We start from the raw sequence: 26,770 nt of genomic DNA, 5'->3' as shown, positions 1-26,770 counted from the left end.
AGTCCTTACATAGGGCTAAGGCCACTGATGTCATCAATGGGCGCTGTGGCCTTAGCCCTATGGGAATTGGCTGGAGGTGGTGATCATGACGGCAGCCTACCATGTGTGCGCAGCTTGACGGCACCCTGCCACGGGAGTGAGGCCCAGATGTTGGTGGTGTCAGGGGTGAGTGTAGTCCCATAAGCCGCCAACCATAACAAGTGCTGGCTAGAGCCTTCAAGCTTTCAGCTCGCTTGTTGCTTAGCTCTGCTGCCTCCTTTTTGGGTGCTTAACTCTTCAGTCCCCATTGCTTTGTATCTTAGTAAGCCAGACAAATCTTCAGGGCCTCATAATTCCCCTGCAGAGTAAGTACATTTTGCCCACATAATTTACCTGCATAAAAAAAAAAAAATAAAGGTGTTGCTGGTGCACGGTTAGATTCTAGTTGGTCAGTGCTGATATTCAGTGCTGACCAGCTAAAGTTAGCCAGGTAGCTCTATCTGGGTACCTTTATCTGACTGTTGCCTGGATAAGCGCCATTAAATATATAGTTACAGTACAATGGATAACGGTCTCTGGGTAACTTACTTGCTCAGCCGGACTTTGAATATGGACCTTAAAGTCCCTAACGATAGGTGCTTAAAACTGGATGGGCCAAAGGCAAAGCCAGTTACAAACTGTTTCTTGTTACAAACTGTTCCTTGTAAAGGCTTTGCCTATATATTCTTGGTTGTAAGTTATCTGTAAACCGGCACGATGTGCAAACGGTTGTCGGTATATAAAATAAAATAAATAAATAAATAAATAAAAATACAGCCGCTGAGGTTCTTCTCCACGATTCCTTTGGAGACTTTGAATGCTGGGCATGCTGGTGCTGTTTTTCACCCATCCCTAGACTGATCTTCCCTCTGCTCTTCCTTGCCTTGATGCAAACCTGCTGTGTGTACTTTTGCCGTTTCATTATCTTCTTCTCTCTCCTCACCCAGTGCGACAGTTGTCTATAAGTCACATTTCCTCAACAGCTAGCATTGTCTGGTAGCTCCATGCGATGTAGGCCAGTCAATTTGCAGAGACAGTTATAGATCTATTTCAATTGTATCTCCCAGCATCTTCTTCTTTCAATATTATTCACATTTCTGTGCAGCATGATTGCGAGCCCTGGGCGCATAACTATTGCAGGTTAATAATGCAAGGTTGGTGCAAGTTGCAGACTGGTTACAAAAGAGGCACCTGACAATGCTTCCTCAAACACGAGCAGTTTACTGCAGACCACGATTGCTATACTTACAAATAGGACGCATAATTATTTTTCCTTCATGTGCGATAGGACCAGACACGGTGAGGTCCCTATTCAAAGACCCGCTGGGTGGATAGTTTTAAATGGTTATCTACAGATGAATATTCAGCTGAAGCTAACCATACCTCAGTGTCAGACCAGTCCCGAAAGGCAAGGTACACCTCAGAAATGAAATGAAATAAATTCTCGGCTGAATGATTTCCTAAATCTGGCCGGTCAAAATTTTGGTATGGTTGGGCACCGCAGCTAAAGATAGCAAGGTCGTGCTGAAAATCCGGCACTACCTGTACCTACAGTACACCTGAACGTAAACCGATGTGATAGCTCAGGTCGAATGTCGGTATATAAATAAATAAATAAAATACATAAATAACCGGCTTAAGTTCTCCAATCCCCTGCCCAGCAACAACCTGGGGATCACTCCCGCCTGCGTCTGCCTCCAGACTAACCCCGGCCCTCCTTCCTTTCCTCCCCATTTGATGGGCTGATGCCTCTTCCTCCCTCCTGATGGGAAAAAAAAATGAAGATGATCCCGGCCCAATGCCCAGTCCTCCCTCTCTCCTTCCAGCTGCCTGACGTGGGACTTCCCCTCCCCTCTGCACTGCTAGGCCCTCAGCTCCCTCCCTCCCCTGTCACTTTTCTCTGGAATCCCCTCCCTTCCTCTTGCCCTATGAAGGTAAAGTCCTTTTTCTAGACAGGAGGGAGGGAGGAATCCCTTGCCGGCGCTATCCTGACATAGGAGGGAGCGGAGAAGCTCAGTTAGGTTTATTTTTGTGCAGGGAGGAGGAGGGGAGTCCCTGCCTGCTGTCTGTCCGCTTCTTTTACTTTTAACGAGCTGGAGGGGAGGAAGGTGCATCAGACAGGGAAACACTTTATTTCTCCGTTATGGCAACTTGAGGGAGAATGGGGCATCGAGCAGGGGCAATCTTTTTTTTTTTCATCTGGTTAGTTGGAGGGAGGGAACGAGAAAGGGGGCAACGGCTGGGAGGGTTGTCTGATTTAACTTTAGGCTTGCAGACTTAACCAGGCAACTATGGCTGGCAAAATTAGGAGAATATGGGAGGAAAGAAGGGGTTGGGGGGGGGGGGAGGAGAAGAGGGACCGGTGGGACTTTGAGTGCTTCCCCAGCTTTTGTTTTGGCCCCCATGAATCTTTCCCATCTCAGCATTGCCTGCTCCTGTCTGGACATTTTGGGTTTGAATTGCGCACCCAAAACCCCTGTTTTATGTGCATCAAAGGTGCTTTGAAAATCAGCTGGAGTGGGGTAGGGTTTTCCGTGGGTAAAGATTGCGCATACAAACCTGTCATGCTTGCACGTGTACTCGCACTCGGCGTTAAGCCTTCCAGGGGCTTTCCCCGGGGCAGGCAAAGGAATTGCATGCGCAGTTTTGTGGAACTTTCTAGGCGTAGGCCCGCTCGCGTAGCGGGACAACTTTTACAAATGTCCAAAACCAACTTAGGCGCACAAGTCTGCTTGGAAAATCTGAGTGCTGGTAAAAGAAATTTAACCCGATCTGGGCTGCCTGCAGACCACCCTCTTAAATAGAGGCTGATCGGTCACACCAATGGCCAACTGTGTTCGGGGAGGGTGCTGAGTTCAGAACCTCCCCCTCCCACCCAATCATTTGCAAAAATTGGCTCCTGCAGAAGTGTGGTGAAATTACGAAGGACACTTGCTGGAGAACTAGCTCTTTCTGTGGTGCAGGCAGGCAGCCAGTTGATATGAGTCGTCTGACGCCAAGCACAAAGCCGGTACGCGAACAATGTAAGAGAATGTGAGCAACTTTGAGTAATTTATGGCTTTCTTCAACTGGAGGCTTGGAGATGTCCTGGCCCAGCTTCAAGAATGTTAATTGTGTACAAGCAGGAGCTTATAAATGGCTGGTTCTATGGTCTTAGTTGGCTCATTCAGGATAACAATGACAATATCGGAGAAAGGAGCGAAGAGTGAATTATTTTCCCCCTCAACTGCAGAATACTTTCAGGAGTGAAAAATGCATGCCTGTAATTAACCATAAAACTCTTCCCCCCACTGTATCTTTCCTCCGTTCAGAATAGATGGGTAGCCATTATAGCAATCCATTGTTGCATCATATCTCTAGAAAACACATGTACCGCAACCATTGTTTGCCTCTCTTATTTCAAAGCGCTGGGGTTTTTTTTTTTTTGCATTTGGCATCACTCACAACAAAGTAATTCCGACTTTCAAAATATTGTCACCTTAATTGTGCAAGCTCTGTAGGTCTCATGCAGCACAGTAACAATATTTATGTCAGAAGGCGTGAAAAAAAAAAAAAAAAGCATATTTGACTGTTTAATCTCTCTTTTGAGACTGAGTTTTCAGAACAAGAAGTGAGAAGCATTAACCATTTTCTGTTGCTGTTGTTTTCAAATTAGGTACGATTGTATGCTAGACCGGAGATGATTCGAAGGGGATCGGGGGACTACGCCTTAAATATTACCAAGAGACTTCTAGAGTTTTATGAAGACTACTTCATGGTGCCCTATTCTCTGCCAAAATTAGGTAAGATGCTCTCGCCCCTTGGCCTGTGGTTGAAGAAAGGTGAAGCTGGTCCAGCCGCCTCGTTTTAGGGACTTGGGCTGACCATCAGGGATGAATCGGGGAGGGCCCAAGAAGCTCCAACTTTGCCTGAGAGAGTTTTCTCCACTGCCTGCCTATTTACCATGCAAATGATGGATGCAATTTCTCGGGGGCTAGACAGAGTCCCCGTAGGAGATCAGTTTTAATGGAAAAGTAATCAGGAATCCCGTAGCTAAGCAAGCAAGTGCCCTAAGGTGAGAGAGAGGAAACCGCGTCCCGGTAGGCACAAGGCTAGAGCGTGGTGTGATTACAGAATGAAAAAAAACAGATTATCTAAGGCACTGATTGTCAGAGACTTTTTCCCATTCTGTGTCCGTGGGAAGCGGCCCCACGAGTTCAGAAATTGCATAAACCTTTTTTTTTTTTTCAAATCTTCGGAGCATTCCTTTGCTTTCTTGGTAAAATATGGGGACTTTTATTCATGGGGGCGGGAACATGTAAAATCCTTGCCTTTTGATTTTTATGCCTGAAATTAATTGGTATGTGGCCTGGGAGCCCAGCAGCTTTGGGAGGCTTTTACACAAATAAGCTATTTGTGTTTTCCTCTTCCTTCCCTCCCAGTGTGGTTGAAGAACCAGGAATGAATTGCACAGGATTAAAGGAATAAAGCATAGCACTCAGTATCAAGGATCAAGTGCTTGCGTTCACACAAGTGTTAGCATTTAAGCTACAGGAGCAGAGAGTCTATAGTGCTCAGGCATTAGCTTGTGGAGCTGCTGAATAAATCTTACAGTTTAAGGCAGACAGATATATTATTATTTATTCTATCTGGTTGTCTGCCTTTCAATACGGTGTCATCAAAGAGGTTTACAATACAACTTATACAGAATATATTTCAGGGTCGTCAGTTTCTTCCTGGTGTATTTGGGCTTCCAGCTCAGTTGATCCAGGGCTGGGATCTGCACTGTAAACCTTCATTTGGGACTATCTAAGGCTTTTTTTTCCTCCCGTAATATATATATCCTTTCCCAAATCACATAGTCCAATGATCACAGTGACACTGGGCTATGTGAATTGGCACAGTGACACTTGGCCAGCAGCTCCTTCTGAAACGCTGCAATCATGGGCCGTAAGTCCGGCCACTAGATGTCGCCATCGAGCAATGGCCCCCAGACAGGGGCAGCAGACACTGCCTCTCCAGCCAGCTGGGGAAGACCTGACCTGGGATTCGAACCCGCGTGCCTCCGTAGGGCAGTGTACGTAACACTTTACGCTGACCCACTGCACCAGCCCCCATGGCAGACGGCGTTACCTCTGCTTGCACCGATTGAACTGCTGCAGTTTACATAAGAAAGCTGTAACTATTAAAAGAAACAACAAGTGGAATCATTTCTGTGGGAGCTTGCGGGTCCCGATGAACTTACAAGACATTCCTTCATTATTTCCTTTCTCTGTCTGTTTAGATCCTTTTCTCCTGCAGAAGATCTCTTTTTACTTGGAAAGTTAGTCTTACCCCCGTCCCTAACAGGGCCCTCCGATTTGCCCATTCGGGGCTGCAGGATGGGTAAGAGTTGGGGAGGGGTGACCCGAAGGGACTATGGGCTTCTCTTGCGCCCTTGGACAGGATCCAGATAACGTGGTAGGATCCTAGGCAGTGACTTCAAGCGTGGTATTTCTCATCGTTCACAGGGCATGGTTTTTATTTTTTACAGCCAGAAACATTTGAGAAGTCCCTGTGCAGGGATTTCTTACCCTGGAAACCCAGGGGCGTGGGCAGTAAAGATTGTTTTTCCTTAGGGAAAGAAGCTTTTCTGAGAGCGCCTACTCTTTCATTATTCAAAGCCTCGCTCTCTGGGCCTCTTTCCTTACCTTTCTTACTCCCTCTCTTTCCTCACATTCGAACTCCCCTTGCTCCTTGAGGGCAGCTTTATTTTTCTAGCAGTGTCGTCCGCTGATTGCCTCTTTTGCTCGCCAGCCCTTTGCTCAGGAGCTTTACCAATTCGACAGGGGATCTCAGGTCAAGTTTCGGGGCTTTCTAGAACTCGATGCTAACAAAATCTCACCGTCCCGTGAATCCCGGTAAAGGAATGGGTCGCAAACACTCGCCTTGAAAGCCGTGTCTTGCATTGGTTTGCGCGTTCCCTAGCATCCCCCCCCCCCCCCCCGAATCTTGGGTCTCGTAATTCCTGGAAACCTCACGCCCATGCCGAATTTGTTCTCGCTGCGAATGGGAGCTCTGGGTGCCTCTCGGAAATGAAAAAGGATAAAACCTCCCTGTTCCCAAACCGCTGGCGTTTGTAGGGTAATTCTTACGAAGAGTTACAGCACAGCGATATCCATCAAAGGTATTTTGATGCGCCCGGGGGTAAAAGCGAGCTGCAGCAAACAGCTCTTTTCCAATCTTGTAACTCTCCCTTACCCTTTCTCATCAATCCTGTTATAACAGTAACGAGCTTTATCCCCTGTAGGATAAAAACATGCAATGTTTTGCTTACGGTCTGCTCCAGTTTTGTCAATTTGAGAGGCACATTGCAGAGAAAACTTGTGATCCTGTGAGCTGCTTTATGATGTTTCTTTTGAGACTGTCAAACCGCTGGTATATATCTACAGGAGTTAATTTAAAAGTCGATACGGGGGGGGGGGGGGGGGGAGATCCTGTCTGACATGCTGCCCAATATAGCTACTGTAACTCATCAAAAAAAAAAAAAAGTTACTGCATGATAACTTTCTATTTATCATGCAGTATCATGGCCACAACTTTGTTTTCCTGCTGGTACCAGTTCAACATAGCTAACTTTTTTTTATGGCTAATATGTGCTCTAACAGGGGAACGGCATGAAAATATAGCACTTTGCATGAAGCACGTGTACGCTAGAGAAACAGAGGTCCTGGAAGAGGGCCGGACACTCGGAAGAGGCAGCGTAGTAGTTCGTTTAGTTGTACCGTTTCCGAAACGGTTTTCCCGGTATTTGTGCCACTGCGTTGCGATGCGGCTGCTTAAGCAGATGGGAATCCTAGCAGTTGTGTGCCCCCGGCCTTCAGCTTCCCTACCAGAGGGCTTGGATGTGGCGTCTGACATACCCGAGTCCACCTTTAAAATTAATGCAACCTATTGAAGTGGAATTCCCCGGGCATTACAGAGAGGAGATTCATTTTAGTAATTCCAGATGGGTTGCGCCCTGAGATCCATATCTAAATATGCCAGCTAGTTTTCTGAGTTTCCCCCCATTCCTCTTGCCTTCATATTATTCTCCGATGCAAATATATCTCTGCAGTAGCTGTGGTGTGTACACGGTGCGAGCGCCTCCTTAGCTTTCGGCAGCCTTGCTAAGTCTCGCACATCAGGAGGGGGTTTCACGTCCTCGCGCTGTGATCTCCCCCCCCCCGCCTCTCAGGCACTGGAACGGCAGCAAGCGAGCTGAGGATGCACTTGTGGGGTTCCCATCCCCCTGCCCCCGGAATTTGCAAGCCCCCCTCCCATGATGGAAGTGCAAACGACTGCTTCCAGCGCTGCTTATTGGAGGTAGCGCTGGAGCCGCCGGGAGCGGGTGACTGAGACCCTTGCTCCCGGTCGGGATAGTTTTGGCCACCGATGTGGAGGGGGGGGGGGCTAACTTTGTTTTGAACTGCAGGGGAGGGGACTTTCAAAGTCCAGGGGAGCAGGGGGTTGAGACTTGCGATTGAAAAATGAAACGGGGGAAAGTGGGGGTGGGGAAGACAGCCCAGAAATTTGTGAGGTTTCAAGATTGCTGGGAACCACTGGCCCTTGGATATTTTTTTTTTTTCATGCTGACACTGACCCGGATATACAAGGCCGGATAACTTTAGTCATTTAAAGCAGGTCTAAAGTTGTCTGGCTGACTTGGCTGGATGTACCAAGATTAGCCGGATATCTCCGCCCCTCCCCAGAGCTCCCATGGAACGCCTCTTTTGTATCCCGCTAAATAGCCAGATAACTACTTAGCTGGATAAGTGGCTGAATATGCCACCTTTGCTGTTTAGACGGGTAACTAAATAGGTTTTGAATATGGATGCCAAGAAAAAAATAAATGAATCCATGCATAAAACAGTTTTCTGCACCTAAATGGTCTTTGAGGAAATTGCCCTGGGAGCTGTGATACATCAGTTTGGATGGAAGCGATTTCATGCACACTTTTATGCATACCTCCCCTCGTCTCCATACTTCGTTCTTACGTGCACCTTCCCCCTGTTCTACTGTAAATAAGTTTCATATGCTAAGAGTATCAAGTGCATATGCCACTTAACATTGTATACTAGTTCATTTGCATTTCTATTCCTAATCGAATGCAAATAGTTGTAACGCTGCTTGTTAACTCTCCTCTCCTATACTTGTGTATTCATCCAGTTATCCCCTCCCCTGTTCATTGTAATTTCCTTTCCTTCTCAGTTTTTTGTAAACCGACATGATGTGTCCTACAAATGCTGGTATAAAAAAGTTTTTAAATAAATAAATAAATAAAATAAATATTCCTGGTGGCAGAGTTGGGGGAGGGGAAATGGTTTACGCACATACTTTTGAGTTTTGGAAGTGTGCGAGTAAATGTACGCACACAATGTTTACACGTAGAAAAGACCATAGGGCCCATCCGCCTAACTTATCCAGCCTTTCCAATTCCCATCACTCCATGGAGATCCCCAGTATTTATCCCGTGCTTTCTTGAATTCAGATACTGTTTTTGTCTCCACCACCTCCAATGGGAGGCTGTTCCATGCATCCACTACCCTCTCTGTAAAGAGATATTTGCCATCTACCCCCTTTCACCCTCATCCCATGATCCCTTGTTCAAGATCCTCCTGTGCATGGAAATCTTTCTGGATATTTAAATGTCTCTACCATAGCTCCCCATGACACCTTTCCACTGGGGCAGTGTTGCCCAAATCTGTCCTGGAGGAATCCCAGTTAGTCGGGTTTTCTGGATATCCACAATGAATATACATGAGATAATTTTTTTAAAATTTTTTATTTATGCATATTTCCCATACATTTCAAGAAAAACACTTGAAAGTGAAATCATATGAGACACAGCGAGAAGGAAAAAGAAAACTAACAAAAAAAAAGGTATTCAATTCACCAACCAAAGAAAGAAAAATGATCATTTAGATTTTTATATTCTGCTTTTTACACTTTTTTCAGCACTTCAAAGTGGATTACATTCAGGTACTGTAGATATTTCCCTATCCCCAAAGGGCTTACAGTCTAAGGGGTGGATTTATCAAAATGCGGTAAGTACCGCATGCAATAGCAAAAGGGGCGTGTTTTATGCTAATATAGCATTTATCGCAATTTGCACTAATTACCTGTGCGAAGAGCTAAGTTAGCACAAATTGCAATACCATTTCAGATTCTGCAATAAGTGCCAGACCTGTTGTATTTCCATCATTCAACCACCAGGGGACCATTGTTAATGGTCAGAGAGAGAGAGAGAGAGAGCGAGAGCCTGGCTTGTATCAAGCTAGGTTGAGAGAACATTGCCCAAATCTCATCTTGGAGTGAGTTTCCTCACTCCGAAGGCCATCAAATCTTCAAGAGACCACTGTTCTGTTCGTAGGTGTCACGTAGAATGTCAAAGTGGCCCCTAACCCCCTACACTCTTACCTAAACCCCACCTCGAGTTACTAGGTGGGCCTACCATACGGATACAAATACCTACCTATGGGCCACAATATCATGGCCAGTCTCTCTCTCTCTCTCTCTCTCTCTCTCTCTCTCTCTCTCTCTCTCTCTCTCTCTCTCTCTCTCTCTCTCTCTCTCTCTCTCTCTGACCCCCTTTGTACCTGAGGGTAAAGTGACTTGCCCAAGAGTAACATTGGGACTTGTAGGAAAACATTTTCCATTAAGGGAACAGAGAAGGTAAAGAACCAGCAAGAGAGGCCATATACAATATTGAGTGACCATCATAAACACAAACTTCCTAACTAATATTAGAAGAAATCGGTAGTGATAGGAGGAAATTTGTTACTCAGAAAAGATGACAATTGTGATGGTAAAAAGAATGTGTATGATGCATTCATATACTTAATAATACACTTGCAAGGATACTTTAAAATGAATAACGCCCCCAACTCTAGAACTTTGGGTTGCAATAATAAAAATTGCTTCCTTCGCTTCTGAGTATGCCGTGCAAGGCCTGGAAAAGCATAGACTTTTACATTCAGGAAAAGTTCTGGGCGATGACAGAAAAACATTCTAAGGATCCAGTCTTTATCAGATTCTAAGAGGAAAGAGTCAATCAAGGTAGCTGGTTTAACCAGACCCTTCTGGGATGTTTCCAAAACTGCTGTTAAATCTAATGGTGACTTCAGATCGGCAGTTTCCTCCTTGAAAGGGGAATGTAATAAACTCTTGAAACTAGTGGAAATGTCTGTACCCGAATCTTCAAAATGTCTGTGAGATATCTCTTCCACATTTCTTTTGGAGCAACAGCTGGATATTTAGGGAAGTTAATAAAATGGAGGTTCCTCCCTCTGCTTGATTTTCCAAATGTTCTAATTTAGAAGTAAGCCACTTATTTTCTTTCAAAATATTTTGTTGTAAGTCCGTAGTTGAATCTAGCTTTTTCCTCACATTCTCAGAATTTTTTTTATTAGCAAAAATTTGAATTTCCATAACTTTCATATGATTATCTAAAGTGGCCATATAACCAATTACAAGCTTGAGCTGGTTGGAAATAATAATATTTAAAGCTTGAAGATTCTAGAGTACATACATCAGGTCTTACCAATTCAGAAGTTTGAATTGATGGCAACTGCACAAATTCTCCCCCACCATGCCTGGAAATGTCACTATCTTCAACATCTCCTGTAAATTCTGAGTCTCCAGATGGCAAAGGAGCACCTGGTCGCACATCACCTGGGTTGCGGTGTCCTGGCCTGGCCTGGCAGTGAATCTGACACTCGTGCTTCTGCGGGATTTACAGGGGGAAGTCGCTCCTCCGGGGACCAGGAGATCGATAGCTCAGGGGAGGGGGCTGGGTGCTACCTCTTCCCGGTCCTCCTCCAGCGAGCACATCCCCGGAGCCAGACCTCCCCGGCGAACATGAGCGTCCATCGGGCCAAGCAAAACACCAGGAGGAGGAATAGAAAGTTGCTCCCGCTCTCTGGCCCTTCTTTTCTTTCCGGAATGAGGCACTGCATGGAAAAATTTCAGAGCCCGCGGAACAGCCTCGGGCCCGTCCTGCTAAGTCGGCCATCTTGGAATCTACAGGAGATAAATTTGCATGCAGTGAAGACAGGACAGGTTTGGAAACCACTGCCCTAGGGTGTACATGTTTAGATCTTTAACTCTATCCCCATCTGCTTTAAAACGAAGACCAGTGGCCATTGTAGTAGCCGCCCTCTGGACTGACTGATTCCTGTTTATATCCTTTTGAAGGTGCGGTCTCCAGAATTGTACTTACTATTTCAAGTGAGGTCTCACCAGGGTCCTATACAGGGCAATATCACCTCCCTTTTTCTGCTGACCCTTCCTCTCCTTATGCAGCACAGCAGCTTTCTGGCTTTTACTGTCACTTTATCCAACAATTTGACTACCTTAAGATCATCAAACACAATCACTCCCAGATCCCATTCCTCTTTTGTGCTTAAAAGAATTTTGCCTTCAGTACTTGGGTTTTTACATCCTAAATGCATTACTCTGCATTTTTTAGCATTAAATCTTAGCTGCTAGACCTTGGATCATTCCTCGAGCTTCACTAGATCCCTCCTCATGTTTTCCACAACTTCCTGGCTGTTTACCCTTTTGCAGATTTTGGTATCCTCAGCAAAAAGGCAAACCTTTCTGACAATCCTTCCATTATGTCGCTCACAAAAATATTGAAAAGACCCGGTCTCAGGACTGATCCCTGAGGCACCCCCTCCTCAGAGTAAACTCCATTTACCACTCCCCTTTGTCGCCTCCCACTCAGCCGGTTTCTAACCCTGTCACTCACTCTAGGATCCACACCAAGGACGCACAATTTATTTATAAGTATTTTTATTTTTATTTATTTAAGGGTTTTTTATATACCGAGGCACGTTTGCAAAACATCACCTCGGTTCACAATGTAACATAACTTAGCAACTAGCTTTACAATAAAAACATTAACAGGGAGAGGGTTAACAAGGGCAGGAGATGATAAAACGCAAATTATATACATATGTACAATGCGTATTCAATGCGTATTCAATTCAATGCGTATTCAATTCAATGCGTATTCAATGCGTAACGGAGTCAAAGGCCTTGCAGAAATCCAAACACATTATATCTAACACACTCCCGTGATCCAACTCTGTCAAAGAAATTGATCAGATTTACCTCTAGTAAGACCGTGCTGCCTCAGATTTTGGATTCCTGAAATTGCACTCTCCTCTGTTTTAGCAGTGATTCCATTAGTTTGCTCACCACAGAGGTCAGACTGACTGGGCCTGTAGTTCCCAGCCTCCTCCTTACTTCCACTTATATGAATAGGAACCACATCCGCCCGTCTCCAGTCCTCCAGAACTACTCCCGACTCTAAAGAAGCATTGAAAAAGGTCACCAGCGGAGCTGCCGGGAGATCTCTAAGTTCCCTTGGTCCCCTCGGATGTATCCCATCCTCCCTCATCGCCTCATCTACTTTAAGTTTTGTTAGCTCCTCACGAACACACGGTTCTGAAAATCAGTTGAGGTTTACCTCATGTCCAGTCTTATTTGTGTTTGTTTTATGTGTTCCTGTTCCAGGCCCTTCTACACTGAACACCGACCAGAAATATTTGTTAAGCAATTTTGCGTTTTCCTCATCAGCCTCTGTATATTCCTCCCCTGCACCTCTGAGTCTCTCAATGCCACTTTTGCACTTCCTTCTATCAGACGCATATCAGGCTGGCGTAAATGGGTGCGCACATGCTGCGCTGGGTCCCTCAGGCGCCCGCGAATTGTCAAAGCGGACTTACGCACGGAAGCCAAGTTTGCAAATCTGGGCTGAGGTTCCGCGTGCGTTTTCTTCAGCCCAACGCAGACTGTTATAAAAGTTACCCTCTCTATCAAGCAGAGAGCGCCCTACCTTAGATTTGATGCCCTTTCTAAGCATACGAGGTCCATATTCAGTAAACTGGCGAGCTGAGCTACCTGTAACTCGACAACGTAAAAACCTAAGCGGTTGTGTTCAGTTTTCTAGTTACCTGGCCTTGTGTGGCCGGATATCTGGTTAAGTAGCAGTGCTTAGACAAAAAAACAAAAGCTGAAAAGAGGCCTGCAGTCCCATTCTCTCCCTCTCCCACCCCACCTTCCAAACTTCATGTATGGCCCTGGCAGACCATGCACCCCCACCCTCTAAACTCCTCCTAAATTTCACAGGCCTCAGCCCACCCTTTCCCAGTTTCTATGTATTTATTTAAATTGTGCTGCCTCTCTGGACCCTCCCATCTTACCCCGATACCCAGGGCGGGTGAGGCATGAACGTACCAGTGCTGCTTCTGTCAGGTGGGTGGGAGAATCCGCTGGAGGGGGCGGCCCGACCTGCAACATTTATGTCAAATTTAAGAGAGATTTGGGGGATGACCCGATAGGGGCCTCTCTGAAATTTGTGGAGGAGGGAGGATAGAATCGGGCCGCAGGTCCCTGTGCATCTTTTCTTTTTCTAGTCTGAACATCCCTACTTAAATGGATATTTTCAAAAGATATCTGGCTAAGTCCTACTTATCTGGCTATCTGCCCTCTTGAGGTGAGAATCTTCCTTTTTATTTTGGAGAAGCAACCTCCAGACCCAGCTGATTTCTGTGTAGGACGGATTTTTGGCTTCTGGACTAAGTTCTGGATGTTAGGTTTGTTCAGTTGTACTTTATTTAGATGGTTTAGTTGTCCTCTACTTGTTGCACGGCATAAGATATGGATAGATGTGTTTTAACATATTTTTTCATGCTGTACTTCACCTTTTGGTGGCTGGGTTATAAATACACCAAATAAATACATAAATCAAGGAAAGATGTGGAAAGAAAAGAGATGACGTTGCCAGCACAGGCCACATGGCCCGGGACTTGTCACCCGCAGCAGAAAACACCAGCCTGTCAACTTCAATGGCAGGAAATAAAGGCTATGTTTCTTTTCAAAATCCCTGGCACACTGAAGCCGAGTCCTTTTAAGTGTGCAACATTTATGCAGGAAACTCATCCTCTTTTCAGCTCACCAGATGTATATTTGAATTGTGCTCGGGCTAGTTGCTTCCCTAAAATGAATAAAGATGTGGAGAAGGGGGCACGGCAAACATGAAACTGCATGCTCTCCTGAAGTTCAGGAGGCAGGAGTATCCCGAGCACGACGCTTCGATGCGCTTTTGCAAACCGCCTCGGATATGTCTCTTTTGACTCGGCGAGGTGGTATACAAGGTTTTTCAAATAAATACTGTGTTGCAAAAGATGAACAAATCCAAGCCACTACCAGCTCAACTTCTCAGCTATATCAGCTTATGAGATCAGACCTCTCTAAGTCACTTAATTTAAAACAAGATACTCAATAGCGAATTTGAGCCATCTGGCTTACACAGATATTGCTTGGAATCTGAATGCATGGCGTAGGCATTGTAAAATAGGATGGGAGAGAAGAAATGTTATCTTGTAAAATGTTGGCCAGAATGCACTGAGCAGCTTCCGACAGACACGCGCCTATTAAATTCTGCTGTAGCACAATGTAGGGTTGCAGATGAGACTACACGCTGACAAATTGTCACCCGTGGATTTAAAGTCATTTGGATGTCTGCTTTAGAAAACACAATCCCTGAGCTTGCAGATAAGTATCTGTCTGCTACTTGGCTTTGATTTATATCCACAAAGAAGTTTTTATTTGCATGAAAAAAAGTTGTCCTTTAAAAAAAATATATGGGACTTCCAGGAATAGGACTCATTTTAGACCTATGATTATAAACACATTGGCTCCTATCATTTAGGACATAAGGCACTAAATATCATGGTGCAGTCCTGGTGTCTTGAAATATGAGGACTTTATTATACAAATTAAGTCTTTTGTAAAAATATGTATAATGCATTTCTCTTTGAGGGAAATTCTTATTTATGATATTGCTTTTTTTTCACTTGATGGATTCTGATATCAAGTACTAGCATAACAGAAGAACAGAATATATGCCATACTGGGTCAGACCAAGCGTCCGTCAAGCCCAGTACCCTGTGTCCAACAGTGGCCAATCCAAGTCGCAAATACCTGGCAAGTACCCAAATATTAAATGCCGACAACAAGCAGTGGCTATTCCTTAATGATTAATAGCAGTTTATGTATTTCTCCTCCAGGAACTTATCCAAACCTTTTTTAATCCCAGCTAAAATAGCTGCCTTAACCACACCCTCTGGCAACAAATTCCAGAGTTTAATTGTGCGTTGAGTGAAAAAGAATTTTTCGATTTTGTTTTAAATGTGCTACTTGCTAACTTCATGGACTGCTCCCTAGTCCTTGTATTATCTGAAAGAGTAAACAACCGTTTCACATTTACCAGTTCGAGTTCTTTCATGATTTTTTAGACCTCTATCATATCCCGCCTCAGCTAACTCTTCTACGGGCTGAACAGCCCCAACCTCTTCAGCCTTTCCTCATAGGGGAGCTGTTCTATGCCTTTTATCATTTTGATTGCCCTTCTCTGGACTTTCTTCAGTGCAACTATATCTTTTTTAGATGCGGTGACCAGAATTGCATACAGTATTCAAGGTGCAGTCTAACCATTGAGTGATTACAGGCATTAGTTCCCGGGACTAATGCCTATAACAGATTCCAGCTCGGAGTGATTTATTCAAGTTTTTGTACCAGCATACTATATATTCCATAGTCATTCACGTTGACCCGTCCCTTGTTCCACTATTAAAGACACTGTGCTCAATTGTTTTCTTTGTAATGTACTAAGATACTATGATACTGAGTTCAAATGTTTCTTGTAACTATACTATGTTCAATTTGTACTTTGTTTTTTTGTTCTATTTATTTATTTATTTATTTATTTATTTATTGTTTTTGTTATACCGAGTTTCATGATAGGCATCACATCAACCCGGTTGATGTGAGCACTTGTAACACTGTCGGTCTTAAATCTGAATATATATGTTGCAACTGCACGCAATGCGACATTAAAGGTGCTTGAATCTTCTGTTGGTGTAGTGTGCCCAACATAAATCAGATTACATGAACACTGAATCAAGATTTGTACGATTCTGTTTGGTTCAATCACCTTTTAATGTGGCCTCGTTACATTGATGGCGTCTTTGTCATTTGGACACCAGGGGTTAATGATTTACCTGCATTTGTGTACTGGTTCAGTTCTTTGTATCCCAGCTTGATTGCAACAGTTGACATTTGTTTTGGACATGTAGAGTTTTAAACACCGAGGTAGTTCGCGCACTCCTCTTTTTCAGAAACCCACTGATCAAAATCATTTTTTGATGTTTACTGGGCTGTCACCTTTGGGGATTGAGGATGAGTTTATGAATGTAGCCAGTTTTCGCGTCTCTGATGTTGGTGCTCAGGTGTTATGGACTTCAAGCGTCAAGCACAGGATTTGGCTGGGAGGCTTTTGAACTGTGGATATCCGATAGCAGTGGTTCAAAATTGCTTCACACACACTTTGTTTACTAATCACTCGATAAGTGGGGGGCTGACCAAGGATGGATGGGAGGTGCTCCGAGGAGGAGCGGCGTTAGCTGGTAAGTTGTCCAGCTAACGTCAATATGCAGCGTTAGCCAGATAATTTATTCCACTAACTCTGGCCGGCCTACAGACCTGTTCAAAAGATAGCCGGATAAACTTATCCGGCTATATGTAAGATAGCTGGGTAAATTCGGCACCACTGAATCTATCCTGCTAGTTAGCCGGATAAACTTATCCAGCTTAACTAGTCGAGCCACACAGCGGCTAAAAATGCACTCCCATGAGACCAAAAGGACAGAATGAGGAATTGGAATGGCTTTACCATGATTTACTTATTTATTTATTTAAAAACTTTTCTATACCGTCATTAAGCTAGGTACCATCATGAACGGTTTACAAGAAGGCACCAATATTACTATTGGGAAACAGATAGAATCTATCACTAAACAAGTGCCAAGACTTTATGGTAACATAGCTCGTTTATAATTACTCATAATTGTAAGTGTTATATCATGTTATATCATGTCCATTCTTTATTGTATCATATTTTAAAATTGAGAGCAAACATATTTAAAAATAAAAGTAGAATATATACCCGTGTAGGTTGGGGTAGTGTGCATGAGTGTTCTGCAGATCGTATTTTTTTTCTTTATCCCTGTATACTACTCTCCTTTCTCATTGTTGTAAGCTTGTTTAAATAACCATGTTTTCAAGTGTTTTCTGAAGGTTTTGATGTCTGTTTGTAAGCGGATCTCGACAGGCATGGCATTCCATAGCATAGGACCTGCTAAGGAGAGCGCTCTTTCCCTTACTTGGGTTAGTTTAGCTGTTTTAATTGAGGGGATGGTCAGTAAGGCTTTATTTGCTGATCTTAGGTTTCTGTTAGGGACGTGTACACGTAGGGCTGTATTCAGCCATTCGGCTTTTTCGTATGTATTAATTTATGTATGGTACATAGGGTTTTGTAATGTATTCTTTGCTCGATGGGTAACCAGTGATTTAAAGAATAGTTTTCTATGTTCCTGTTTCCTAGAGCTTGTTCTGTTGCCACCAGTCAGTGTGAACATTTTCACGTAGTGACATTTAGAAAGTTACCTGGTATAGGTCTCCTCTTCTAGTATAATTAGTGACAGCAACTATTAAGATTGTGAGGCCTGCGACACGAGACGAAAGCTTGAGTATTCATAACCTGCGCACATTCAGAGAACTGAGATGGAGTCCTCCTGAACCAGAAGATATTGAAACACTGAACCGTGTCAGGGTTTGACGGTAACGAACAGCATTTTTTGAGAACAGATAAAATTTCCAGTTTTTATTTGCAGGGTTTAAAAGTTAAAAAAAAATGGACTAAGTTTTGTTTGGACGATGATTATTCTTGAGACCACTTTACCCCTTCTGGTTCAGATTATGATGGTCCTGTATGTTTAAAGACATTGATAGGGTAATTTTCCCATAGGATATTTTGGTTTTGGCAGGGTACGGTTTTATCCCTTTGTGAATTTTTGGGAACTTTGTGTGAGCTGCGTTCTTCATTCCGGCCTACGTTTTTCCGTGGTTCTAGTGTCATCGTGCCGTGGGGCTCCGTCTCACGATTTGCTCCCTGCGTCGTTCTTACTTTGGGAAACATTTCCGGTGGTTGTGGCTGCAATCTCGTGCCACGCTTCAAAAAAAAAAAAAAGTGATATTGGAAAACCTGAAGCTGTCATCTCCTCTCACACATGCGGTGTTGCTACCAAGGAAATGTGGAGGAGGTGTTTTGATGCATCTTTTGTATTTCTTTAATCTATTAACTGCTCTTATGCATCTTTTCTTGTTCATTGTTTTATTTTTGGTTTGGCTGCGTTCGTTAAAACTTTATTTTGTTACAGCTTATTTATGCTGGAGATCACATCTCCATGAACCATGAAGTTTGATACGCCGAATGGTAATTTCATGTGTTTTAAACTAGGTTATATTCATTAACTGAATGCAAGGTAGGGAGATGAGCAGAGATAATCACGCATTTAGTGGTAAGTGTCTGATTTGGGGAGTTTTCCGAGCTGCAAGATTTACTGGAGGTAATTAGACATGTGTGGCAGCTTTAAGCCTGTGAGGAGTTGGAATTTCTTTTTTATGAAACCTTCAGAGGTGGATTGGGAACTGGTTAAAAGGTAGAAAACAGAGAGTAGGGCTAAATGGTAAAGGTTCTCCATGGTGAACGGTGAATAGGGGGGTGCCCCAGGGATCTGTTCTGGGACCGATTGTTGTGATTGACCAATCCGGAAGTGGATCCTTAGGCCGACCGCCGGAGGGAGACGGACGGGAGGCAGACTAGATGAAACGATGAATCTTCACCTGGGAACCCGTGACCCCTCCAGAGGAGCTGTGGAGGCCCGGGTCACTAGGGCTTAGGAGTCTTCGCCCTGGAAGCCCGAGATCCCCCCAGGAGGAGCCTGTAGGGACCCGGACCGCTGGGTCTTAGGTGATAACAGAAGAATCCAAGGAAGCGATACGAACCGGGGTACAAGCAGGCAGAGAGCGGAGTCAGGCAGGCAGAGATCAGGAACCAGGCTGGCAAACGATACCGGAGTCAGGCAGGCAGAAGTCAGGAACCAGGCAGGCAGATAAACGATACCAGAGTCAGGCAGGCAGAAGTCAGGAACCAGGCAGGCAGATAAACGATACCAGAGTCAGGCAGGCAGAAGTCAGGAACCAGGCAGGCAGATAAACGATACCAGAGTCAGGCAGGCTGAAGTCAGGAACCAGGCAGGCAGATAAACGATACTAGAGTCAGGCAGGCAGAAGTCAGGAACCAGGCAGGCAGATAAACGATACCAGAGTCAGGCAGGCAGAAGTCAGGAACCAGGCAGGCAGATAAACGATACCAGAGTCAGGCAGGCAGAAGTCAGGAACCAGGCAGGCAGATAAACGATACCAGAGTCAGGCAGGCAGAAGTCAGGAACCAGGCAGGCAGATAAACGATACCAGAGTCAGGCAGGCAGAAGTCAGGAACCAGGCAGGCAGATGAACGATGGCAACTAGCACTCCGAAGAGAAACCTCGTTGCAAGGCGAATTGCAACTTCAAAAGTCCCGGCTTAAATCCCCTGCTCAATCAGCTGACGTCAAAAGAGGCGTGTCTGCACATCCGGGTGCAGACGCCTTAAAACACGGCTCTTCGTGCGCGCGCGTACCAGGGCTGGGGGGAGGAGTTTCTGACGACGTCTCCACGAGGAGACGCCGCTGCCATGCGGCCCTGGAGGCCAGAAACCCGGCGGTTCGCGGCGCCACGGAGGAAGGTAAGAGCCCGGTCACTAGGCTAGTGACCGGGATCGTAACACCGATGCTTTTTAATATATTTGTAAATGACCTGGAAATGGGAACAATGAGTTGAGGTGAAAAAACTTGCCAATGACACAAAATTATTCAAAGTTCTTAAATCACAAGAGGGTTGTGAGAAATTGCAAGAAGACCTTGAAAAGCTGGGAGACTGGGCAAGCAAATGGGAAATGAAATTTAATGTGGACAAGTGCTAAGTGATGCACTTAGGGAAGAGAAACCCAAATTATAGCTCCATAATGCAAGGTCCCACATTAGGAGTCCCCACTCAGGAAAAGGATCTAGGCGTCACCATTGATAATTCGTTGAAATTGTCTGCTCAGTGTGCAACAGCAGCCAAGAAAGCAAATAGAATGCTCGGGATTATTAGGAAAAGAAAGGAGAATAAAACGGAGAATATCATAATGCCTCTGTATCTCTCCATGGTGCATCCTCATCATGAATATTCTGTGCTGTTCTATTCAGCACATCTCAAGAAAGATACAGCAGAATTAGAAAAAGTACAGAGAATGGAGACCAAATGATAAAGGAGATGGAACAATTCCCTTATGAAGAAAGGCTGAAGAGGTTAGGACTCTTCAGCTTGGAGAAGAGACGTCTGAGGGGAGATATGATAGAGGTCTATAAAATAATGAGTGGAATGGGATGAGTAAATGTTAATCAGTTGTTTATTCTTTCAAAAAGTACAAAGACCAGGAGACACACAATGAAGTTACTGGGTGATACATTTAAAACTAATAAGAGAAAATATTTTTTTACTCCATGCATAATTGAGGTCTGGAATTTATTGCCAGAGGATGTGGTGCAAGCTATTAGTTTAGCTGCATTTAAGAAACGGTTTGGACAAGTTCCTTGGAGGAAAAATCCCTAAACCATTATTAAGGTAGAGTTGCAGAAATGCACTTCTTGTCTCTGGGATAAGCAGCTTGGGATCTCTCTACCCCCTTGGGATCCTGCCAGGTTCTTGTGGCCTGGATTGGCCTCTGTTGGAGAAAGGATGCTGGGCTTGATGGACCCTTGGTCTGACCCAGTATGGCAATGTAATGTTATGTATAAGAGAATTAGGGCTATATTCAATAAAGAGAATTTTTTCCATAGGCACAAAATGGGAAAACAAATCTTTTCTAAATAAGCAGAGAAACATAGGATACGGTCGGCAGATAAGGCGCATTAGGCCGGTTTCATTCCTGGTACAATGCCATAGACCCCCAATGGATTTCCAGCTTTCCCTCCCTTCTTCTCTTTCTTTATCCCAGGCTTTCTTAAATACTGCTTTTGGTTTTTCTCTCCAGCCACCATGCCACACTGGAGGGCTACTTAATGCATCCACCACCCTTTCTGGGAAAACATATTCTCTGATGTTGCCCCTGAGCCTCTTCCCTGGTTTGCTCATACCATGACTTCTGAAACAGGATTGCGTTTTGTGCATTCATACCGTTTTGGGGTCTCTATCACATCCCCCTCACTCTTCTTTCCTCTTGGGTACACATAGTTCAGTCCTGAGTGGCCTAGAGCAGTGGGCTGGGAAGCCAGGGTTCAAATCCTGCTCACCCTTCGTTGCCACAAACAGGGGATTCATTCACAAAGCTATGGTATTTTCTCCCGAGGGAAAAATCCCATTAGGGGTCAGAAAGCTGCAGTAAATGGCCCAGTCACTTTGAGATTCCTGTGGTATTTTTCCTTGTGGTTAAATACCAGGGGAAAAAATGATGAAGTGGTAACATAGTAACAGAGTAATGATGGCAGAGGAAGGCCAAATGGTCCATCCAGTCTGCCCAGCAAGTTTCTTATGGGAGTAACTGCTGCGCTGTAAAGGTTTCCCCCACATTTCTGTTAAGGGTAGTGACTGCCGCTCCAGGCAGGTTACACCCAAGCCTTATGTTAAGACTAGAGACTACCGCTCCATACAGGTTACCCCCATGTGTGTGTTAAGGGTGGTAACTGCCGCTCTGTGTGGGTTACTCCCACGTTTCTGTTAAGGGTAGTAACTGCCGCTCTGTGCAGGTTACCCCCATATTTCTATTAAGGGTAGTAACTGCCGCTCTGTGCAGGTTACCCCCACATTTCTGTTAAGAGTAGTAACTGCCGCTCTGTGCAGGTTACCCCCATATTTCTATTAAGGGTAGTAACTGCTGCTCCGTGCAGGTTACCCCCATATTTCTGTTAAGGGTAGTAACTGCTGCTCTGTGCAGGTTACCCCCATATTTCTATTAAGGGTAGTAACTGCCGCTCTGTGCAGGTTACCCCCACATTTCTGTTAAGAGTAGTAACTGCTGCTCCGTGCAGGTTACCCCCATTTTTCTGTTAAGGGCAGTAACTGCTGCTCCGTGCAGGCTACCCCCATATTTCTATTAAGGGTAGTAACTGCTGCTCCGTGCAGGTTACCCCCATTTTTCTTTTAAGGGTAGTATCTGCTGCTCTGTGCAGGTTACCCCCATTTTTCTGTTAAGGGTAGTAACTGCCGCTCCATGCAGGTTACCCCCACGTTTCTGTTAAGGGCAGTAACTGCTGCTTCGCACATTTTACCCTCTAGCCTTAAGTTAAGGGTGATTAATATTAAAAATCAAAACCAAGCAACTATCAAACCCATAAAATAATTAGCTAGCAATATTTTTAAAGGGTAAATGTCCCCAAACAATACATGGTAGAGGCCCCAATATTGTAGGTCCTCCATCATGTAAAGAGACCGAAAGTACTGAAAAATCCCCGGGGGTCTGCATAGACACCCTGTTCCACCCCTCCCTCGCTGCTCCGGAAGTGGCCTTTCATGCAAATATAAGAAAAATAAATGTTTTATATTGGCACCAGGCCTCACTCTCTGCCAGCTCTCCTTCATCAAAAAATATCCAGCCCCCCCCCCCCGGAGGCCAGGATCCCCACCCTTACTCACAAAAATAGTCCTGATGATCCAGTGGCTCCAGGCCTGGCCTTTGCCCTTATCATATGCCTTAACATTCAATGCTCCTGAGGGGAGTTAGCTACAATTCTTGAGTTATAGCTAACTTCATGTCAAGTAACACAGCTTGCAAATTTTTCAGCAAATCGTGCTGATTTGCATCATTTAGGGTATTAATGATCCGATTAGCATACATCTGCATGCTAATCAGCTAATTTACATATGTGCTGTGCTGGGGCTGAAATAACATGAGGTATTTCAATTACCTCATGTTATCCTCGCATTAGGCTATTTACTGTACGAAAAACAGTTTTTCATGCAGCAATGTAATGCGGCTTAGTAATGAACCCCTTTAGATTGTAAGCCGTCTGGGACAGGAAAATTCCTACGTTACCTGAATGTAATTTGCTTTGAAATGCCTGAAAGGTGGAATGTAAATCAAATCAAATAATAATACTAACTCCTCTGACTTTTGGTTTAGACTCTGCACCATTTCGCTAGCCTCTCTCTGGGCTGCCTCCATCCTGTTTATGCCCTTGTGCAGAGATGGCCTCCAGAACTGGACACAATGCGGTCCTTATTCAGACACAGTCTGGATGAAAACCTTACCCGGCTACCTTTGGAGGTATATTCATTAGTGCAGCTGCCCCAGTGATTAGAGCTGGCTATCTTAAAGTTAGCTTTAACTGGCAAAGTCATCCGGCGAACTTTGAGAATCGGAGATAGCCAGTTAACATAGCCGGCTAACTCACCTCCTTTCAGTTATGCCCCCAGAGTGCCCTTAGCCACCTGACTTATTAGCTGGCCAGAATGTAGATGGATATGTGCCCAAATATTCCTTTAACCGGCTAACGTCTGTCCAGGCACTTAAGAGGAGTATTCCTCCACGCATTGCCTATTACTAGACTAGTAAGGCCCTGGCTCATCCCCCTTTGGGGACGCCATATACAGTATTAAGTGTATTTCATGCCCCAGGCAGCTTCCTCCAGTATTACTTGCCGTTAATGAATTTTAGCTGAACATTAAAAAGATTAACATAGTAGATTTAACAAGTTTGCTTAAACAATTGATTTGTCACCTTTGATGTATTTCCTTATTTTCCAGAATCCCTCATTGCTAAGGAGGGTTACAAGCAATGATAGAAACACTTACGGGCCGATTCAGTAAAAACGCGGGAGAGTGGACGAACGCCCGCTCTCCCGCCGCGCGCACCGGCCACTTGCCGGTGCGCGCGATTCAGTATGTAAATTAGGTGGTGCGGTAGAAACGGGCAAAAGGAGGCGCTAGGGACACTAGCGCGTCCCTAGCACCTCCTTTTGACCCGGAGCGGCGGCTGTCAGCGGGTTTGACAGCCAATGCTCAATTTTGCCGGCGTCGGTTCTTGAGCCCGCTGACAGCCACGGGCTTGGAATCCGGACGCCGGCAAAATTGAGCGTCCAGTTTTCGGCCCGACAGCCGCCGGCCCATTAAAAATTTTTTTCTTTTTTTTTTTAACTTTTTTTACTCTTCGTGACCTCTGACTTAATATCGCCATGATATTAAGTCGGAGGGTGCACAGAAAAGCAGTTTTTACTGCTTTTCTGTGCACTTTCCCGGTGCCGACAGAAGCTAGCGCCTACCCAAAGGTAGGCGCTAATTTCTTAAAGTAAAATGTGCGGCTTGGCTGCACATTTTACTTACTGAATCACGCGGGAATACCTAATAGGGCCTTCAACATGCATTTGCATGTTGAGGGCGCTATTAGGTGCCGCGGGTTGGACGCGCATTTTCCGCCCCTTACTGAATAAGGGGTAAGGGAAAACGCGCGTCCAAGGGCAGGTTAATGAAGTAGCTCTAAAGTTTCCCCAGAATATCAGGCTCAATTTATTTATGTTTATTTTCTGTTTTACTAACTTTCCCATAAGCATAATCCGACTTCCGGATTCATGAAATACACATTCCAGCATCCTTTTTCTCTACCATTACCCCTGTAGCAGTCTAGAAAAGAAAGATAATAGAAAATGTGCAACCAAACAGCACATTAATATTAATGGTATATATGTAACCTGAACAATTAAAAATGCATTAAGAATATTAATGTCCCAATTTAAAGAGAAACGGCAAAGCAGGAGGCAAGGGCGCAGAGTTTGAGAAAGCAAGTTGATAAGAATCAGTAGGGTAGCAACCGAGGTGATCAACTTGCAGACAAACCTAAGAGCTGAGGGGAGACGAGCAGTTGGCCCACCCCATCTGCTCGGTTGTCTGCATCTACACTGCTTTAGCTAAGGGTTTCTCCCAGCTGTCGGCCATGCAGGCTAGCGTGCCTGCAGAATATCGCAGTGCATCCAAAGAGCAGGCCAGAAAGAGATGAGAGACTGAAGACAGGAAGACGGGACGAATGGGGTCTGCAGTATCCAGAACAAGAGGTTTGACTTTTGTGCCATAGGAAGGGAGCACTCAGTAAAGTCCTAAAGAAGAAAGTGAGTGGGACTACGAGACCAGCTGAGAACTGTAAGCATTTAAGGGAGGATGAGGATGTCGACAAGGAGATACTTGCAAAACCTAAAAGTAAAGGGAAGAATCTGAGAGAGGGAGAAATGGGGACGTTAAAGAAGATGTTACTTGCATTGCTGCTCTCCTAAAACCATCTGCATGGTTCAAAACCTGGATAGGTGCAGCTCTGCTCAGCTTTCCTTAAACATTTCGGAAGACGACTGACAGCGGATTTATTGGCATCCAGTATTTTTACTGCAAATTCATCGAAGTATGTACATGTAAATGCTAATTTTAATTCTCCAGATCATTTGGAAGAGCTTGGCTTCTTCCAGCCATAAGTACCTGAAACATTTTATGACAGAAGATTGTATGACACTGGATTTATTTGATTTAATCAGGAGACAGTAACTATGGGCTGAGAGCAATGGCAAGCAGCCTGGTCAGTCCAGCCCTGAATAACTGACGGTGTCACTCCCAAGGGAAGATAAAATAATATTTTGGCATAGCTGCGGAATGAATTCTCTTTGCATACGGAGATTAGCACAATGGCAGGTTCATTGGTTCAGTTGTGAATGCTGAGTCACCCCAGGCGGACATCTTTACCATCCATGATGAGACCCTCTAGTCTGGGTGCTTCCTCCTTCCGACAATTAAATGCAGAGATAATTTCGGGAGGAAGAAAAAACTAGGATGCTGAACACAACTGGCAAAATATCCCCCTTAACACCCAGCAATTACTGGGGCTTTCGCGTGGATGGCTTCCTGTGGAGTGCTCCATGCTAGCTGAACCTTCCGTTTTCTTAAAAAAAAATCTAGATGTAGTTATGAAAGCTCATTTCCTGCTACTCATCATCAAAAATTTAAGCAACACTGGACATCTGAAATTAACTGGAAATCTGAAATGTATTTTTTTAGCATTATTACAACCCTGCGGGTGCCTCCCTAGTGCACAGTATAGTCTGTATTATCAAACCAATCTGAGGCAGGGCATATTATGTAAAATGTAGTGTTTGAGGAGGGGAGGGGAACGCGGACCAAGATGGCGGATGCATGCTAGCTGTGTTCCGAGACCGCTCTTTGGTTTCTTGCAGCTATTTTCCTGCTGTCCTGGTGCAGAGGCAAGAGAAGACCTAGACATGCCTTGCTGTTCCTGGGTCTCCTCTTACTTCAGGTCCTGTTGACCAATTTGCTTGCCATGGAGCTGCCACACAAGAGTCCTCGAGCGTGCCTTTAGGAGCCCTAGCAGGGGGGAGGGAGGAGCGCCCCCATCCTCCCTGACCATGAATACCATGCTGAGCCCAGAAGACAAGAGAATCCCTTCGGACCTAGCTGCCAGGATTGTGATAGGAAGTTTGTGGGAAGAGTCACTACCATGTGATGGTGGTGTTTCGATGGGGCTTGAGGAGATTCCCGGCTGGATTATCAGCAGTTGCCCGCAGGGAAGGTTGCCTCCTGCAGAGGTATTCGGTGCAGTCTGGATATCGCTGGAAAGAGAGGCTTCTGTGGCTCCTGACCAGCCTGTTTTTCGTTTAGAGAGAGACCTGCGTCTTTTCGTTGGAGACTATTTGGCTAGCTCTAGAAGCACTGGGGGAAGTCCTTCTGAGGGCAAATATTCCATCTCTCTTTCCAGATGCAACTTAATATTG

The 26,770-nt window shown here is 44.9% G+C and overlaps 1 protein-coding gene across 1 annotated transcript in view; it reads left to right on the top strand.

Moving 5' to 3' along the window:
- Nucleotides 1–26,770, top strand: part of TRHDE (thyrotropin releasing hormone degrading enzyme) — a 354,513-nt gene that overhangs the window by 45,467 nt on the left and 282,276 nt on the right. Inside the window, exon 3 of the mRNA XM_029597174.1 lies at nucleotides 3,674–3,800. Within this exon, the coding sequence (XP_029453034.1) occupies nucleotides 3,674–3,800 (127 nt within the window). The remainder of the gene's footprint in view (nucleotides 1–3,673; nucleotides 3,801–26,770) is intronic.

This window comes from Rhinatrema bivittatum, chromosome 4 (genome assembly GCF_901001135.1).
Source record: "Rhinatrema bivittatum chromosome 4, aRhiBiv1.1, whole genome shotgun sequence".
In the NCBI taxonomy this organism is placed as follows: domain Eukaryota; kingdom Metazoa; phylum Chordata; class Amphibia; order Gymnophiona; family Rhinatrematidae; genus Rhinatrema; species Rhinatrema bivittatum.
This window is presented reverse-complemented; position numbering and strand designations above follow the sequence as displayed.